Source organism: Herpailurus yagouaroundi, unplaced genomic scaffold (genome assembly GCF_014898765.1).
Source record: "Herpailurus yagouaroundi ecotype Mexico unplaced genomic scaffold, PumYag 195, whole genome shotgun sequence".
Lineage (NCBI taxonomy): Eukaryota > Metazoa > Chordata > Mammalia > Carnivora > Felidae > Herpailurus > Herpailurus yagouaroundi.
The window spans coordinates 10385541-10406467 of record NW_024412426.1 but is presented as its reverse complement, the minus strand read 5'-3'; the positions used below and the strand labels follow the sequence as shown (position 1 = coordinate 10406467).

Genomic DNA, 20927 nt, shown 5'->3' with positions numbered 1-20927 from the left:
GAGATCATGACCTGAGCTGAAGTTGGTGGTTTAACCGACTGAACCACCTAGGGGCCCCATCACAGTTTTTTACTAAAAAGGCTTTTATCCCCCATGTTAAAAACTGTTACAGGGGTGTCTGGCTGGCTCAGCCGGGGGAGTGTGCAGCTTTTGATCTCAGGGTTGTGAGTTCGAGCCCCATGTTAGGTGTAGAGATTACTTAAAAATGAAATCTTTAAAAAAATGTTACAGGTATATTTGATGAGGGGAGGGTATCAGGAGATAAAAGGACAGAACTTAGGGTTTAGGCCTATATAGGAGGCATTTTTGTTGTCGCTAACACTCTGACGATGAAAATGCCTAAGATTATGCTTTCCAAAGAAGACAGCACAGAAAATTAAATGATTTGAATTAAAATTAAAAATTTAATACTCACTAAAGAGGGCCAGCAACTGTGTCCAACACAGCTGCTCATCTTGGCTATAACTATGCTGCTCTGTTTCATTGCTAAAGTCACGAAGGTGATGAAGTTGAAACAGGTTGATGACAGTGACGTGAACTAACTGCTGAGAGTTGAAAGCTTTTTGGAACAGCAGCCTCTGTAAAGTAAGACAGAAATACTGCGGATTATCGAGAATAGGAGCCACCTTCAACACAAGAACTAAACTGGCAGTCTGCATTTAGAACCAGATGGGTAACAGAGTCACAGATGAGTCAATGACTTCATTCATTCATTCATTCATTCATTCATTTAAATTCAGTTAGTTAACATACAGTGTAGTTACTGGTTTTCAGGAGTAGAACCCAGTGATTGATTCATTACTTACATATAACACCCAGTGCTCATATCCCAGCAAATGCCCTCCTTAATGCCCACCACCCATTTAGCCCATCCCCCCACCCACCTCCCCTCCAGTAACCCTCAGTTTGTTCTCTGTATTTGTCTCTTATGATGTGCCTCCCTGTTTTTATCTTATTTTTCCTTCTATTCCTCTAGGTTCATCTGTTGTGTTTCTTACATTCCACATAGGAGTGAAATCATGTGATATTTGTCTTTCTCTAATTTATTTCGCCTAGCATAATATACTCTAGTTCTATCCATGTTGTTGCAAACATCAAGATTTCATTCTTTTTGATCACTGAGTAATATTCCATTGTGTGCGTGTACACACACACACACACACACACACACACACACACACACCCCACATCTTCTTTATCCATTCATCAGTCGATGGACATTTGGGTTCTTTCCATAATTTGGCTATTATTGATAACTCTGCTGTAAATACTGGGTGCATGTGCCCCTTTGAATCAGCTCTTAATTGTAGGATTTTCATCAAGTCCAATGTGGTCTGATATCTCTTATGCTGACTCTTTGCCTTGAAAGGAATTCTTGAAAGGAATGAGCCCCAACACCACAGAGTTCTTTCAGCTGTTTTTCACGATACTTTTTTTTTTTTCCCGAGAAACCGTGTATTTTTTAATATGATACAAAAAAAAGTTTTGGGCATCAGTCAGTAAAAGTATACATCTTAATCCATTAGAAGTGGTTTTATATGAGATGCACATATAGTAAAATATTAAATTAGAATCAATGACTAGAAAGTAGATGTACACAGTAAAAAAGAAAAATTTCAAACCAGAAGACTAAACAATGTTTTTGAACTTTTGGTACACAAAGTATGACTTCCAAAATTTGTCATAAAATTTACTCAAAGGCTTGACGCATTTAAAGACACTTATTTATAAATGAGGTACAGAGCAACAATATTGGAACACAGGGTAAATGATATACTAAAACAATTAATAATGTGGTACAGGCCCTTCTACAAATTGTAACACTGACATGTTTCCCTATTAGAAAAGTACATGTATGATCTTCATCATCAAATTCCTTTCCCTTAGTAACTAGTGTTTATAGCAACCTGCTAAACCAGGTTATTACAAGAATTCACTACATGCTCTCAGCCAGTAGCCTCACCCTTCTACCTTAATATCTGCAGTAATTTTAGATTACTCCCATAGAAAATATTTTCCAAACACAAGTTCCTAACAAAGCTGACAGCTACAAGTGATGATATCTTGGCTTCACCCTACACTTTAGCTACAGCCAACCTCCCTCCTTCTCACTGTCACTAGCCTTATAGTGGGAAACAGACAATCTTACTGATGATTCTACAAGCAGTGACAAGAGAGCCTACCATCTCAGAAATTTAGAACTGCCTTTGTCCAGCAACTTCTGAGTTTTTTTTCTATTTACACAAAGAAACTGAAACATCCAGAGTAAGTTTTAGGATCCTATTAGCAAGATCTCTCCCATTATCACGGCAGGAAAATACCATTCAATTCCACTTCAGCTACTCTCTCAGCTTCCTTGCCACCTACAATGTCAGTATATACATGGAGAATGCTCATTCCTTTTTCAAAGGCATCAAGCATTTTTCCTTTCTTTAAAATGTCCCCAAATCCTATCTCTTCTTCTGAATTCTCCCATAAAACTTCTCCTTCAGTCTCTATATCTAACCTTTTAGATAAATTGACCATTTATATAAACATATAATATTGGCAAAAAATGAGAATATTAATTTGTATTTTTCAAAAAGCATTTTTTCTTATGAGTAAAACAGAACAACCTATCTATTAATCCACTGGCATTTTATTTTAGGCAGCAATGTCCTATAGAAGACAATCACAGCCCTTTAAAGGATTTTCTAGTGTATGCACAGAAGAATTAATGCATGTGAGTCCATCCTAAGTACTAGCAAATGAGAATGTAAAATTTCACGAAGGCACAGACTGTGTCTTGCTCTCCCCTCCACCTCTAAAAGCCTAGAGAAGTATATGGTTCACAGTAGGTACTCAGTAAGTACTTGGTGAAGGAATAATTCACATCTTTAGAAGTAAAAGTGTAATTATGTAGTTATATTTTCATAAAATTTAGATTGTATTGTAGGAAGCAGAGGGCCTCACTAGGAACAAAATCAGATTGGAACGGACACACTGTTACTCAAAGGCACCTTCAATAGCAGTTGTGGAGTTTACTGAACTCAGTACCATGAAAAAAACAGCACGTATTTAACATATATAAAAAGGCTTGCATCTCATTTCCTAAATCACAGGCCTTAAATCTTTTAATACACCTCAATTTGGTAAACATTTCTGCTTAGTAGCTAAAGATTACTAGTTAGATATGCTGAAGTTTACATGTAGATGACACTAATTATCTACATATGCTTTAGAAACACTTTTGAATATTTACTCAACTGTGCTAGAATTTCACTCCAACAATGTTCTTCTGGTATTTCAGTAATGAGTAAAGTTAAAAATAGATCTGCCTCATACTATGTTTAACTTTAGAGTGTTGGAATGATACTTCAAAGCATCTTTTAGGAATTGTCCACATAACCCCCCATACTTTATATATGGAAAGATATATTTCAATATTAATGTTTGAACTCTAGACTCTAGACCAGAGTAACTTCCATATAGAGAGGACCTAATTAAGGTAGGTTCCCCCCAATCCCTATTTCACAGAAACAGAGCCAGGAGCAATCTCAACAGGTCATTGGATCCAATCCCCTGCTAGTTTACAGAACTGTACCTAAACCATCCAAGGAAGACGACTGTCAACCTGACTTTTAAGCTCTTCAAAGACAGAATCCTTAGCAACCCCCTATAGATATCTTTTTAGGATTAATGATTTTAGTTCTGACCTCAGAAAAGACAAAGAGAAGTTATTTTAAAATAATCCTTCATATATCTGACCACTTATAATGAAACTATTCAGACTTGTTTGTTCTGTACAGGCAGAATAGCTTAGTTAGGGCATAAAAATTAGTTGTTCCTTGCTTGTACTTGATTCTGTAAATCATGGGCTAAAAGTTGAAATAGGCCCCTAAAAGAAGCAGAAAGCAGCAGGAGACTCTAAAAGATTATTCAAAAACAAACTATTTCTATTATAGTTATTTAGTACAATCTCTTGTACATAAAAAGTGTTAACTGCAAAATGATTATCTGTAAAACTACTTCACATTGACTATACTTGGCTAATTTATGTCTCTTAACTAAGTTTTACAATCTCTGGGACATGTTACTTTTATACTACTTATAAATCTGTAAGGCAGTTATAGACAACATCCCAAGTGCTTAGATACCCAGAAGCAACCAAGAAATATAAAATGTTCTTTAAGACTGTCTTGTTCACTGTTGATCCCAGTGACTAAAACAGTGACTGACATTAACAGGCAGTGAAATATTTGTTGAATACATGAATTAAAGACAGAATTAATACTGCTAATTCAATATTCTAATAAAAGATCATTTTCATACTTATAAATATAACAAAGGTTAATTTATTTCCTTACACAAATTAATAAAAGAATGAAATTCTCATTCCTTTCCTTCAAACTACCACAAATCCTGATGGATCAAAGCACAATGAGAATAATGAGCCCGGGTTGCAAAATGGAAATATTATAAAGTAGGTACCAGAATTATATCTAAGAATATAAAAACCATCAAAAGTAGTACTTTCAAAACTGAGAGAGAAAGGTGCTTGATCTGAGAAGAAGGAGGAGTTGGTTTTTTCTCCCCACTTTGGTAACTTTCTGCCAAACAGCAGCTATTTAGTGAAAACGCCACTGCTATATTTCTTTATAGATGGTATCTCTGTTTAAAGTGAGGGGATGCTGTATGCAAAAACTCCATATGCTTCAAATTTACATTTAACCAAGAGTTCACAGCTAAGTAATGACATAAAAACTAGGAGTCAACTTCATCAATATCTTATGCTTCCTGATTTAGACAAGACAAAAAAATTCTCTATTTTTGAAATCTAACCTTAAACTGTTCTTCCAATTTCTCTCGAAGTGGGCTCAACTTTTCCAAGCTCTTACTCAGGTACACATGACCGTGGAATTTAATAAAGGCCTTGATGAAGTCAGAAACACTCCATTTGGTTTTCACCTCATCCCGGCTGAAATGGAAGAAAAATTTCCATGAATCTTAAGCAGCAAAATGGCTAACACCTCTTAAAAGAGGTTTCAGTCTGCAAAAACACATTATTTGAGCACCTGATACACAAGGAGAAGATTCTGCATGAAACTTTTTATCTGCAACACACTCAGAGGAGTTGTGAGAATTCAGCAGCCTGTACTCCTCTACTGGGAACAAATCAGAGGCTGACTGCTTGAAATTCAGCAATGACTACATGCAAAACTATTAAAACATATCTACATGTTGAGAAATTAGGCAAATGGAAGAAAAGCACAGGTAACTATCAGTTCTTGTACGCTATCAGGTTGACAGGTGAAGACTACCAGGTTACACAAAGTCCTCTTGGAAAAGTCAGCCCTACCTTTCCAGTGCTTTAGAAAGTGCTTTTTGTAGATTAGTGGAGGCAGCTGGGAACGGGAACTTCACAGCGATGCTTCTGCAGTAGTAGAAAATTGTGGTCAGATGGTCTCCTTTGGAAGAAGCTAAGATAGCCAACTGATTGTAAGGCTGACCTAGAGGAGAAAGTTAAGATGCTAAAGTAACCCAAGATGCACAGTCTTGCTATCAGAATACAGGTGATCAGTTTTCAAACCTTTAAATTAATAATGGGGAGTATTTTATAAAGTAAATCTCATGAGTAACTCATTACAAATGGGCATAATTCAAAACAGCACACTCCCACAACAGAACATAGCATGTACAGGTTAAAAAGCACGTCATTAGGGTAGAGAGCACTAGAAGCATAGGTAAGACTTCACGTGGGCCTAGGAGACTCCATCACAACTACCACGTCTGCCACCGCTGTGGGAAAGCAGCCAGAGACAAAATGAAACGAACAGTGTGCCCAACTGCCACCCCTGCTCGAAAGGAGCTCCTTTCAGAATCTAAAAGAATTTCAATTTGGCTTAACAAGAATGATGTATTTTACCAAACAAGAATCACTGCTAATGTCGCTTTTGAGGCCATCAAAAGACATAAGCACTATCTCTTAGATAAATAAAAATTTTTCTAGTAAGGAAATGGTGGTATTAAGAGATAATTAAGGAAGCCAGAGTTATTGAAACAATTTTAGATCACATTAGGGGATATTCTTTTTATACTGGTTTACTGACAACAACAGTTTTATTTAAAAAATCCACTTCTGCTTATATAGAATATACAATGAAAAGAAAAAATATGACCAAAACTCCAAGTCAATCAATACCAAATCTCCAAAACTTATTACCAAAACTCCAAAATCTTTTGCTTTCAAAAACCTGAAGATGAGCCTTATTTTCCATACTGCTATAGAGAATCAAGTATCCTAGTCAACCACGACTTGCTGTGAGAGGCCCACTCACCATTAGAGGGGACAAGCTGAGCTGCATGCCTATAGTAGGACTCTGCCTGGCTGGTCTGGTTTCTGTATCGAGCTGAGAAGAGGAAAAAGAAACTTTAGTTTATAAACAAACAATGAATAAAAAAACTAGTAGGGTACTATTTTCAAAACAACTACAGATTTCAATTCTAAAGATAATAAACACATTAAAATTAATTTAAGATAATTAAAGACAGAAAATACTTTAAAACAAATTAACTATAGGATTATGTGTGAAGTGTCCATCTGGCCTTCCCTATTTGGGACATTCAGCATGGAACCAATTGTAAAGCTTACCTAGCCCCCATTTTCAGGTCCTCCAGTGTCATGCATCACCAGCTCCCCCTATGGACTATGCTGGTGACCTGGAGCCGGCCCACCAAGAAGGGGTGAGTTATATGGCACTTAAAAACAAAACAAAACAAAAAACACTATACAATATGATCTGAAAAGTATGTATTTCTTCAATATCTTATAAAGTGACTTTGAAAAATGTCTCATACCTACTGCAATATTAAGTATGTGTGTGCACAGGATACACTAAAAGCAAAAACAACCTAAATGCACTATTCACTGAGTCTCCATGCAGAACTTGGTGCTTACTTTGACATGACCCCAAATGGAGTCAGTGATTTATATGACATCTAGATATCTAAAATCTTCGAACTCAAAGGAATGTTCTCCATTCCTTGTTATTTGAGGACAGTTGAAACATAATCCTATAGTTAATTTATTTTACAACCCTTTTAGGTCACCTTAAAGGGACGAACAAGAATAAGTTACATAACACTCTCAGACAAACTACATTAAATAGAAAAACAAATTTAACTGCAAAAAGGAAACAATTAAAAATGAGGTTTTAATATACTGACGATAGGAAGAAAAGAAGACAATCTAGCTTCAGAAGGAGTAACTTATAAACCCTGCAATTCCAAGAGTACAGACTTTTAATTTAAAAGACATTACGGCACCACTTTGAAAACTTTAGCTTTGATTACATGTTTGCTATTCATTTGCCTATATCTGCATGAAGTCTGAATAAAATTTACATCTTCATATGAAAGTTACTACCTTGAAAATCCTTTGCCAATCCCAAAATACCGAGACAATGTAAATTCTTTAATATACAATTTATAATTTCCTCTTATGGCAAACGAAATTGTGTGTACACACTCAGTTTGAGGGAAAAGAGCTTCTTTCTAGGACTACTCCAAAGAAAAGGATGAATATATTAGCAATTCCTTCACACCAAAGGCTCACCAATGTCTCCAAGGTGGACGAGGCAGTGCTGGCAGATATAGGAACAGGAGCTAGACTGTGGCTTCACTATGGCGCTGGTATGCGTCTGTTTATTGCTGATAATTCCCAATTGGGAAGACTTCACACGGCATGGTAAATCTACATTAAACACCGTACACAGTTCTTGTAATAACTAAAAGGAAAACATGAGCAAGATTTAGTGGTAAGTCAGAACTGGTAAGTCAGCAGTGCTCTAACAGTAAAGTTTGTATACTTTAACATGTATACCTAATATCATATACTACTGAGACTGGAGCAAAGACTCTAAGAAAACAAGATAGGATAACTAGTAACATTTATTATAAATCATATCTTTTAAATTCTTAAGTATTAGAGCAATCTAAGATGTGCATCTAAAAGGAACAGAAACATTATTTAAAAAGACTTTTTTACCTGAATAGGGTATTCAGTCCCATTCAGCAACTCCAAGAAATTATCTATCTACTATTTCTCTTAGAAAGACACAAAAACCATTAAAGACTGAGTGGTTACAAATAGGACTTAAATGCAAGCCAACATATTTGTTCGATTTTAGGAGTTCCCTGAGATTTATTTTAAGTCCTATGTCAGTTCTTATCTTTGCATACACAATGGATCTGATACAGACCTGCAAGGGACTTTTGACATTTATGGAGACTACCCACTTCTTCCTCCTTTATCTCCTCTAGTCTTACTATTAGAGGTACCTACCTCCTCCTCGTTAGAACTAACTCCTCTGTCTGAGCATGCTTATTTCATTCTGTCTGCCTCCTGCCTACCATCCCCTCACTCTTATATCTACTGTCAACTTCTCATGCTTCTTTGCTATGGCCTGCAAATATCAAGTGTCACCCACAGAAAATATAATAATCCAAAACCAAAACACTCCCCTCCTTGATCCTAGATTCCTCCTCCAGTAACCTTTTAATGTCTCTTCCTCTTCTTAACCAAACTGCTTCAAAGGAATCCACACGTGTCCTATTTGCTTTCTCAATTCCTATTCACTTCTTAATCCATTATGATCTGCCTTCCACACAAACCCCTCTTCCCATCCTACCATCCACCACCACTCTACTGAAACTGTTGTCCATATGAGACCCAGTTATCTAATAAGCAAATACAATGGACACTTTTCAGTCATTATCCTATTGGACCTCTTTGCTGCATTTAAAACAGCTAACCTTAAGGCTGATCACTGAGCTTTGCTTTTTTGTTGCTGTTGTCTTACCAATCATTCCTTTTCAGCCTCCTTTATTCAAAAGCATTTCTCCCCCGACCTTGTTCCCCAAGGGTTTCATTATTGGCCCCACACAGTTCTTTCCGTTCTATTCCATCCATTCAAATATTTACTTAAATATATTCATTCAAATATCTGGTTACTATATCAGACACCATGGTAAGCAACAGGGATAACAGAGATGAATAAGAAAATCTACGTTCTTTATTTATTTATTTTTTTTAACGTTTATTTATTTTTTGGGGACAGAGAGAGACAGAGCATGAACGGGGGAGGGGCAGAGAGAGAGGGAGACACAGAATCAGAAACAGGGTCCAGGCTCTGAGCCATCAGCCCAGAGCCCGACGCGGGGCTCGAACTCATGGACCGCGAGATCGTGACCTGGCTGAAGTCGGACGCTTAACCGACTGCGCCACCCAGGCGCCCCGAAAATCTACGTTCTTAAATGGCTCACAGTCAAATGAGCAAGATAGATAAATAACATGAGGGTGGGGAGGGGAAGGGGAAGGGAGCAAGGAAAACATGATAGCTAGCATAAGCCAAGAGAATAATCTCTATCTGTAGCAAACTGCATTCCCTAGCTTACTTGATACATTTGTCTCACTTACCCTGGAGATAAACTAGCAGCAATATAGTATATATAGTGATGAAGCTCTATTTTTTCAGATGAGGATATGAAAGCAACAGAAATATCAAGTGATTTGACTAACGTTACAAAATTAGAAATACATTGATTCTATCATCACACTTTTTAATGTGCAGAATTCACAATATAAAATAAGACACCCTGAGGACCCAACTCATGATTTAAAATGTCCTACTTTTTTCTAAGATAAAAACCACTTCCATAACTGAATACAAATTCTGTGTACCCTTGTGTACCCTTTACTACTAAGCACAGGAATTATCTATTTCAGCTTTACTTATACCTGTACATTTGTAATGGGCAAGAATTTGCTGAGATAAAATTAGGTAAACAAGTAAATGCTCAGAATGGCTAGAGTCAGCAAATAGAAAAGGCAAGAAATACAGGAAAGGAACGAAAAATGGAGGGAGAGGGAGACACCAAAAACAGACGAATGTAGAAGATAGGAAGAAGAAACGTGGTGGATGGTAGAGAACGGAGTTTGGTAGGTACTGAAGGTACTGAAAGAACAGACTGGAACACAAGGCAAGGCTAAACATCTATCAAGAAGAAAACAGAATGTTCACACAAAAAAGTAAATCAAACGTGGCTGGAGCATCATATAGAATGTCTTGTAATAAAATTTTGCCTGAACCCAGGAGTTGTAGGTGAAGATATCAGAAAAGTTCCTGCTGATTCAAAGATTCTGGGTAAGAGAGCTCTGGTTGATTTAGATGCAGAAACAAGGTGGCACTAAAGAAGAAAAACAGATGTTTCATAAGTTGAACAAAACTATATTTGGCAATTATTCTGTGAAAACTCAGTATTATGTTATTCCACTGCTCCTTGGCTCTTCTATGCTAAAAATAGAGAACTAACTATGAAGGTATAGATCACCCCTCAAAAAAACTACAGAAAATAATACTTTTTTTTGGCTCCCAGTTTCTTAGAGTAACAACTACTTGTTCAGTTCTTTGATGTTTTAAAAAAACCTACAGTAGAATGTTGTTACATCTTTACTTTGGGAATTCGGTTCTGGCTTGAATTTGGTACCATGCTTTAAATGGCTCACAAAATGACATCTAAGAAGTAAAAACATCTTCACAGAAATATAAATGAGGATAATCATGTATTAATCTCTTCTCAATCCACTCCAATCAGATTTCTATTCCCATTTTACCAAAGTCACATTTCATTAAATCCAAGATACCATAAATTGTATGATGAACTATTATTTATTGTAACATTGAGAGAAAAAAATACTGCCAATTAAATAGTGCCTTATCATCTCTTGTGAACTTCTAATCAAGAGACGTTAAAATATGAAAAACATTTTTAAATTATTTTTTAAAGTTTATTTATTTTGAGACAGAGCACGCACATGCACAGGAGGGGCAGACAGAGAAAAAAAAAATCCCAAGCTGACAGCACAGAGACATGGGCTTGATTTCATGAATGGTGAGATCATGACCTGAGCTGAAATCAAGAGTTGGAAGACTGACTAACTGAGCCACCCCAGGGGCCCCCAAAATATTTTAGAAATGAAGAAATACAGTATTTGTTAATGTCACCAGTGACTTCTATGCTGTCAAATCTAATCGGTCACTTTTTAATCATCTTATTTGACTTCTTAGCACTACTCAACAGGGATGACCACTCCTTCTTCTTACTGAAATGTTTTCTCTTGGCTTCCAAGTCACCGCTCTGATTTTCTACTACTGCAATGGTGGCTCCTCTTGTGGTGACCTGTTCTCACCTAGCTCTACGGTTTTAAATACCAAACACTAATGTCTGACTAAGGCAGGGTTCTTCATTGTAATCATAAAATTTACTCTGGCCCTGACCTTCTTACAGGGCTCCAAGCTTATTTATCCAATTACCTATATGACATTTGCACTCAGATGTCAAATAGGCTATCTAACTTAACACGGACAGAGATGTTTTCTCTTCAGTATTCTCCATCTTGGTAAATGGTACAACTAGTCAACTAGCTGCTCAATCTGATAACTGAAGTCATCTTTGACTCCTCCCCTATCTTGATTCCACATATCCAGTCCAATCCATGATCAAGTCTATTGGTTAATCTTCAAAAATCCATCACTTTTTTTCTATTACCACAGTAGCATCCTAATTAGCTTCCATTCCTAACCCCCATACAACATTCTCCATACAACAGCCAGGATAATCTTTTTTTTTTTTATTACTTTTTTTTAATGTTTATTTATTTTTGACAGAAAGAGAGAAAGAGCGAGAGAGAGAGAGAGCGAGCCTGAGTGGGGAAGGGGTAGACAGAGAGGGAGACACAGAATCTGAAGCAGGCTCCAGGCTCTGAGCTGTCAGCACAGAGCCCGACACAGGGCTCGAACTCACTAGCTGCAAGATCACGACCTAAGCTAGACTCAGACACTCAACCAACTGAGTCACCCAGGAGCCCCCTGCTAGGATAATCTTTTAAAAATGCGAACTTTATCATGTTACGTCCCTGCCTCCTCTCCAACGGCTCGCAACTACACTTAAAGATTAAAATTCAAAACTCATCGTGGCCTAGTAGATTGTATGATGATGTGGATTTGGTCTACACCCTCAGTCTCATAGCTTAATCTGTACTATGTGTAATCAAGAAAGATGTATAAAACATTATTGTTAGCAACACCATTAACTGTTTCAATTATCAAACGAAGACAACATAAAAATGCAAGTAAAATATCCTATTAATGTTAATATATGAAAAAGTTTATTAACGCTCATTCTACAATTGTTTTAATTGTTCAACCACTGCCTAAGGAATGCTGGTGGAGAAAATCAATGCTTATTATAAAAATCGAAAAAATGTTTTTCAAAATTAGATTAGCCATATCTTTTTCATTATAAAATAATTTGAATGATTTTATTTACCTGCCTATAAAATTTTGTTTACAATTACCATACTCCCTCAATAAAAATGATTCTTGTTTTCCTTCCTTGCAGATTTATCAAGGTGCAATTAAAACTTTGGAAATGTGTTACACTGCATCATAAAAAAGGTTAAAAATCATGTTTCTAGGTTATTAACCAATCTGTATAACAACTATAATAAAAATGTATTGTAGCATATGGACTCCTTCCCTCTCTTCCACCATGCCCAGCTGCTCGGGGTCCCTACTGCTCCCCCTACTTCAGCTGTGTTCATTCAAAATTCCACTTTCTACTACATAGGGAGAGGAAGGAATACAGATTTGAATCGGACTAGAGTTTTAAAACTAGACTATATTTCAAAAATCTAAAAGCAACCAGAATGTTATGAAATCTTTCTAAGAAGTTATGGTAGAAATCTGGAATTCAACAAAGCATAGATGAAAGTAGTGATGGCGGGGTAGGGGATAACACTTTTGTTAATACTCTGAGCTGAGATTCCTCGATTAACATATCCAGTCAAACTGTAATTCAATAACACGATCTTTTCATCAACTTAAAAGATCTTCATAAACATCAACTTATAATAGTTTCATAAATTTGCATTTTACAGATGTCATAATTTAATCATTACTATAAGATATTGGTGCTAATTTTCAAATATTGAGATTTGAATTATAATATCTATTTGTTCCTTTAAATATAAATATTATTGCCCTTACTAAATATCCATTGATCTGGGTGGCTTAGATGGTTAAGTGTCTGACTCTTGATTTTGGCCTAGGTCATGATCTCACAATTTTGAGTTCAAGCCCTGCGTTGAGCCTGCCTGGGATTTTCTCTCCCCCACCCTCCCAGCCCCTCCCCTGCTCACACTCCCTCCACTGACCTATGGACAAAAACAAAACAAAACAAAACAAACAAAAAAAACCATATTAAAAAAAAAAAAAAGAACCTGGTAACATTAGGAAACTCTGATTTAAATGAAAGAACAAAAGAAGAAACTTGAGAAAAAGATATCTGCCAAAAATAATGGAAAAAATTAGTATCTTTCAGTATAAATCAGACAAATCACCATGAAAACAATAGGATCCAAATGATGAGTAGGAAAAGTAAACAATGACTTATACAAAATACAAACATCTAATAAAATAGGAATGCAGTCAATACTAATAACCCAAACATTAAATTTTAAAAGAAAAATTATTTTCCATCTAATAAGTGTAAGTTACTCATTTAATCATGCATTCACTTTTACTGAAAACACTTAACGCTGGCAAGCATGCATCAAGATAGATACTTTTGCAGGGGCGCCTGTGTGGCTCAGCCAGTTAAGTGTCCGACTTCAGCTCAGGTCATGATCTTGCAGCTTGTGAGTTCAAGCCCCGTGTTGGGCTTTGTGCGGACAGCGTGGAGCCTGGAGCCTGCTTCAGATTCTGTGTCTCCCTTTCTCTCTGCCCCTCCCCCACTCGCTCTGTCTCTCTCTCTCAAAAATAAATAAAAAAGATGGACACTTACATACACTGCTGATGGAAATATAAAAATATAAATGATAATCTCCTGGGAAATAACAATGTATGTTAACAGTTTTATAACTTGATTATCCAATGATTTTATTCATCATCCAGTGAAGAATGTCATCATCAAATAATCCAATATTAGAGAAAATGCTTATCAAACTGCATGACAATACAAGGGAAAACTTACATGTTTATAAAGGAGATATAATACTGGATATGTACAACTATGTACAAAATTATTAAAGCATCAGAAGAATATATATTAAAGTAGTAATTTATCCTGAACAGAATTAAATCTTTTTCTGTGTAATTTCCAAATTTCTTAAAACTAGTATGCATTATTTTTATAATTAGAAAGCAAAAAGGAATATCTATTAATGTATCCATCTCTTCATTTAGACTAGATATTCCCTTAAAAAAAGGAAAAGACTATCTCTTTTCCCTTCTTATCCTCAGTATCTGCAGTGTGCCTTAGAACAGTAGGCTTTTAAAAGCCAACTTGTGGAATGAATTAATCTTTAACATCTGCTTTAAGGACTAGTTAGTGGCACACTGCAATCCCTCTCTCCAGAAGTACCAACTTCTACTGCTAGAAGTTGGCATCCATTTAAAAATTAATTTTGAAAAGAAGAACCATACTTTAGTTCTTTCAATGATCAACTGTGAACAATGTTTTAGTCTAAGTAAAACAAATAATCTCTGTAAGATGATGGCTAACTATGTGACAACTTCCAACACAGCCTTTCCTTTTCCTTCATTCCGAGACATGGTAAAACCAAAATGGAGCCGAAATACAGGTAGCAACGGTCAAGCAGCAAGCACAGAGGGAATGGCCAAAGATTTCTTTTAGTCTAAGATCTCCAAAACTGTGTCTCGCCATTCTAAGATGAGAGTTTATACACATTTTATTAATTATGAATGCTACTACAAATGGATGAGATGAAGTTTTCTAAAATATTCTGTTTAAAGAAAATTCATTGTTCAGAAAGAAGATTTATGTATTGTTTAACCCGCCCGGTTTAGAAGTTTTATCAGCATGTAACCAAGCACAAGATAAGTCTCTGAGGATGATAAATCATTAAAATAATAAAGTAATCATTTTATTATTAAAATGGAGGAAAATTTACTTCATTTCTTAGGTAGCTTAACAGCATTTAAAGCTTCAGATAAATTCTACTAAACACATTAATACTATGAAAACTCACTTGATATCACAAATTTTGACTATTTCTTACCTGGCACAACACAGCTGTTACTTTCACAATGAACTATGCCCATACCCATAAATTCACATTTGCTCTAATACCACTTATACCAGACTACTTTTGCTGTTTCACTAAGATATGGCTCTCATGACCCTTTTTCTACTCACACAATTGTATCTCCAAACTTTAAACCAAAACATAAACTTTAAAAAAAAATTTTTTTTAATGTTTATTTATTTTTGAGAGAAAGAGAAACAGAGCATGAACAGACGAGGAGCAGAGAGATAGGGAGACAAAGAACCAGAAGCAGGCTCCAGGCTCCGAGCTGTCAGTGCAGAGCCTGACGCGGCGCTCGAGCTCACAAACCGCGAGATCATGACCTGAGCCGAAGTAGGACACTTAATCGACTGAGCCACCCAGGAGCCCCATAAACCTTTTTTGATTGAATCTTTTTTGTTTTAAAGGTCTTATGGTCAACAATCTGGGATATTTTTATTCACTTGAGGGGTTATAGGTGATCAACTCCTGGATGCCCCCATAATCATAACAAAAAGTACTTATTAAACAAGATGTGTATAAAGAACATTCATGACTAATTCTAGGAGAACTGATATACAATGCAGAACTCACCTGAGTATAGAAGCCACTAGCTGCCTCTAGGAACAGAGATAGGTTTGCCTGAACTTCACTCCGATTCGGGTTTGCTCGATTCTTTGCCTGGCCTTGTAGTGTTGTGATCTGATTCTTAAAGGCATGATTCCAGCTGAAAACAAAATGTAATTCTATTTGGTATAGCAGTGACTCACTGGGCAGACACTGGTCCCCCTGAGAACAAGAAAGAACTGTTTGTTATAATTATAACACACTAGACAGTAAACCTGCATTAAAGTTACTCACTTATTTAAATAACTTTATGCTCCTCTTTGAGCAAGACCAGACATGCAATAGAATCCAACTGACCTTAGTAAACACTTACCAAATGTTCGAATAATCAGACTGTGGCTTCAGTTATTAATCTTTTAGAACTACTATAGTTAAAGCCTATTTAGGAATCCCAGTACAAAACAAGAACTACAGTCGCAAGACCAAAGTAAAAGTAAGCTATCAACAAATTGCCATATACACTGTGCCAAGAAATGACTGAGTATATCCTTATTAAGTGACAGGTATAAGGGGAAAATTTCTTTTTCGATATTAAGCCATATCTCTTATTTCCATAAAATCTATTTCCCACAGCACTCTGTTCTAATTCTTTTTAATGCTTTCTTTATTTCTCTTGGGGTTAATGTTTTCTTCACAGCTTGAAATATAAGTTCATTTTTTGATATTTCAATTTTGGCTATTTAAAATAGGAAAAAACACAGTGCTGAAATACGGCATATCAAAATTCTATTATAAAATGTTTTTCTTGAATCAAGCTGTGTAAAGAATCATTTTAGATTCAGTTAGGGTGAAATACAGTCATTCCTTAACTTGGAAACCACAGTGGGGGGTGGGGAAAACAGAACTAGGATGGAGGGAGATTATCACTGGCTTGATTAAAGGAAGCAAACACAGATGAAAGGTCTACAACCTACCTGGAAAGTACCTAATTCTTTATCAATGTCAACTTTTGAGACACTAGAGCACTTGCGTTTTTAATGCTTCATGAGGACAATCGCTCCCTCAGTATTTCTGATGACATTTTATCCTTGCCTCTAATATCATAGATACGGATTCTGAGTGGCTGTGATTAAGCTCTTTTATTACTAGAACTCCTAAAAATATAAAGTATCTAAGAAAGGTGAACAATATAGGAAAAACTAATCTTCACCACAACTTAGGGTACTAGGCATTACTAAATAGAATATTCTTAACTGATTCTTAATATTTCATCAGGCTAATATCCTTGATCCAATTTATAAGGCAAGGCCCTCCACAAAAGGCATTTATTTACTCACTTGGGAATCTGGTCATCTGTCATTTCACCTCTCATAGAAAGAACAAGTGGAATAGCCTAAATATACAAAATCTTTCTTTAGTTTTATTAGGGGTGGGGGGGAAGGAAATACCTACTTATTTTATAAAAGGAAGAAGTTCCCTTACAATGCAAACACATTTTCCTTTGGGAGAAATTTATAGAATCACATTCACCAAAGAAGATTTATCTAAAGTTTACTGTTGAATTTCTTTTTTAGTCATGGTTTAAATGCAGGACTGAACACATACAGAGAATCCAAACACTGTCTCTTAGTACTTGAAATATACATAGATTTGTTTTTATGATATACCCCAAAGACCTGAATAAGACTCAACTTCAAGCATTCTCCTCTTGCTGCCTAAGATTATCTGAAGTAATAACAATGGTCAAATATTCTGTTCCAAAAAAATCACAAGTACTAGAATTTTTTGTTTTCATTGAAAGACCTGTTACTCTGAGACAGGTTAAGAAGAAACAACCAAATTGTTTTTTATTCTAAAGTCTTGCTGAAACTCTTGATCTTACGGGCACATCCCAAATGATAGTACTTACAGATCCTGTTCTACTTTCTTGTCTAAAGCGTATTCCAAATCAGTAACTAGCATTTTCTGGTACAGGTCCTGCAGAGCCTGCCTGGATGTCCAGACCTCAGCTGGACCCAGCTTAGAATCTGAGTAACAAAACAAACAAACAAACAAACAGCAGATATATAGAAAAACAGAGTTAAAACCATTATACTACACCAATGACTCCTTCCCTCTCCACTCCCCAAAGCAAAAACCTGCTTCATACCATAGATTGCTGCAGAAGTTTTATACTACTACATTTTAAAACGACTCTCACCTTCAGGCTAATGACTGAATCTGGTTCAAAATGCTTGTGTATTTGTCTTTTAGCTTTGAAATAACACATGAAAAAGGCTAAAAAACAAAAAAAACCCCGAATGGTGCACCCTTTGCTTTAGTTTGGATTTCTACGTATTCATATCACAGGAAGCCATATGCCACAAAAGTCCCCCCATTTGAAATGATGAACTGCCAAGATGGTCTGTTTACTCTCATAAGTGTATCTCTGTCCAGAGCAGCTTTTTTCTTTTTATTCTGAATCATTCTCAACTGTCCTTACAGAATCTTCACGTCTGTTCACAATCCAGCAGCTGTTTGCGCATTCTGCTGTTATTCCTACTCTATATAATGTCAACCCGATAAAGCCATAACAGTAAGGGTTATTTTAATGATTGATAAATTGCTTGCCAAGAAACTTTTGTGAGCAATCCATACTTGCCATTTAACATAAATGAGAATTTGCAGCACATGATGATTAAGCTGCTCAAGAGGCCAAATGAGAGATTGGGTGAAAGATGAAATCAGGAAGTCAGGCTATGACAAAATGTAATACTCAGTTGGGGCCGTACTGTCTGCCAGAGTCCTGAAAGACACATTAGCCTTTCTGATTACTAGGCTTATGAGTGCAATAACTGACAGTGATCTGCCCCAATAGAAGAACTTAATAAAAGACTTTTCAATTAGGCTTCTGATTACATTTGATATTTTACTGGGACACAATGGCATAATCTTTACTCTTCTCTAGGTCTGCAAATAAAATCTCCTGAGTTAATCCTCACAAGAGTTTGTGACTAAAAACAAAACAAAACAAAACAAAACAAAACAAAACAAAACAAAACAGGATGTAGTATCAGCTTCTTGGTCCCTTATTAGGTTTTAGGGCTAAATATAGATTTATTCAGTCTTGTTTCAATTCATCGATGGCAAGGAAAGGATTATAAGGGATCACTAGCTCTGTTTTATCAGACAGACTACCATTTAAATTACTTCATATCTTAATGTTTCTAGGCAGCCAAATGTCCCCTATAAAAGCCAAACCCTAACCCTACTTCCTGAGGGTATTCAATACTTAAGAAAAAGTAAAAGGTATAGTCAGCCTAACATCACTCCATGCACAATTTTGGTCACATAATGGAGATTATGCCTACCATGACAAAAGCATAATATAGTGCCTCAGGGCTGACACCAATATCCGTAGTAAGGAAGATGACGACAGTTATGTTAATAATGGGGAAGAACTGAGGTGCTATACTAAGTATACCTGTAAAAAGTGTTTTTAGAATTTTTCTTTTTATCTTAAGAAGATGACGATGGTATTACCACATTCTTAAAACATTAGCATCAACATTAACACTGGCCTGCAATGTTGAGAAAAAGACATCTAAAGAGTCTTAATTTCCTCTTGATTGTAAATTCTGGCCAGAATGCTGGTTGTAACAGTTTAACTCTTTGTGGATTTCACTGCAGAACTAAAGTCCTCAAAAATTAGAATGAGATTCATTATCACATTATCTCTTTTTATACTTTAGAACAGCATATGCTGCTATAGAGAGCATACTGATCACTACATAGTGCCATATATTTCCTAATTTTGGAGTTAAAATCATCTGCTCTTTCTAGGGACTTTCAGTTCTTCTTTCAAAAACACCCTGGCTATTCAAAACAAAAAAAAGGGAGAAAAGAAAGGTGGCAAGGCAGTTCAGTCAATTTCAAGGACTTTTAGTACAGTTTTCCTACAAATATTTTTTCTCAAGGTTTACTTACTATTCAAGTTTGGAGAATTATCAACAGGAAGACATGAACTTAATACCATAAGGTATTTTTATTTATATGGTATATGAATTCTTTCTTCTATGTCTTAAATTGATGACAAATAGTTCATAAAAATTAAATGGTTATATGCATTAAATTAGGTAATATTCAATACAACGTAGCACAGATTATATAAAATTCTTAACCATCTAAGTAAGAATTCAAAGTTCAGGGGCGCCTGGATGGCTCAGTTGGTCAAGTGTCTTGATTTCAGCTCAGGTCATCATCTCATGGTTCATGGGTTCAAGCCCCACACTGGGGGAGCTGTCAGCACAGAGCCTGCTTAAGATTCTCTCTCTTCTTCTCTCACTGCCCCTTTCCTGCTGGCTCACATGTGCGTGTTCCCTCCTTCTCTCAAAATAAATACATAAACATAAAAAAAAAAAAAAAAGAATTCAAAGTTCAAAAACAGTAATTATTTAAAGCAAATTTTAAGTCATCATCACTTTTGGCAACTAGGACAGTGCAACAAGTAATATAGGAAAGATGAGACCCTTCCCTTAATTCCGTTAATGGTATATAAAATAAGCTGTGAAAACCAAATGAGCCAGCCAGTACCTGTCATGTCAGCCTTCAGGACTTCTGCCTGCCTAAAAAAAAGGGAAAAAAGAACATCAGTTAGAAACAAACTAGGCCTACTCAACATAAGTAACACTAAAACCTAAAAGTTAGGTGAAATCATATACTACATCAAGATGTATAGCACCTCTATTTGTGACATTGCAAATAGTGTCCCTGCTTTAATATCCAGGGTAGCACTAGGTTTTGGCAAACTGATGCCATAACTTAAAAGTATACAGGGTCACCATGAATTCTATGAGCTCACATTCTTGTGGTTTTCCAAATGTATTTAAGATAATATTAAATGATACTCATTAAACAAAAAATTTTCCCTCAATGCAGCCAGGAAATCCTATGTTTCTCAATTCACTAACCACTATAACTATCTCAAAATTCCCACTTTCCTCAGACATGGATTTTGCCTCCTTCCTGAGGCCGACCCCTTTCAGTAAAGGCCAGCAGCCCCATCTCAGGAAAAACAATGCCCAGTCACTAAACATTACGTTCACACAACCCTCTTCTTTCTCTCTCTTGTTAAAACACAAGAGGCGCTGCATCTCTTATTTAAGACCAGTAATTCCACTTGAGTAGGCTCTTTCTAGACTTTAATAAGAACTTCTGCTCCCTTAATTACCCCCTTCCTCCTTCAATAATTTTG

At 36.1% G+C, this 20927-nt stretch overlaps 1 protein-coding gene across 8 annotated transcripts in view; it reads right to left on the bottom strand.

Moving 5' to 3' along the window:
* Window positions 1-20927, bottom strand: part of SMG7 (SMG7 nonsense mediated mRNA decay factor) — a 92673-nt gene that overhangs the window by 19704 nt on the left and 52042 nt on the right. For 6 of the 8 annotated variants that reach the window (XM_040446554.1, XM_040446556.1, XM_040446559.1 and 3 more), the window contains 8 exons: window positions 20267-20298; window positions 17604-17721; window positions 15722-15854; window positions 7595-7766; window positions 6318-6389; window positions 5339-5489; window positions 4822-4957; window positions 416-578 (listed from right to left, as the gene is read on the bottom strand). In XM_040446554.1, coding sequence (XP_040302488.1) covers window positions 416-578; window positions 4822-4957; window positions 5339-5489; window positions 6318-6389; window positions 7595-7766; window positions 15722-15854; window positions 17604-17721; window positions 20267-20298 — 977 coding nt within the window. Of the gene's footprint in view, window positions 1-415; window positions 579-4821; window positions 4958-5338; window positions 5490-6317; window positions 6390-7594; window positions 7767-15721; window positions 15855-17031; window positions 17070-17603; window positions 17722-20266; window positions 20299-20927 lie in introns of those variants that run through there. The other 2 variants (XM_040446557.1, XM_040446558.1) reach the window with 2 other exon arrangements.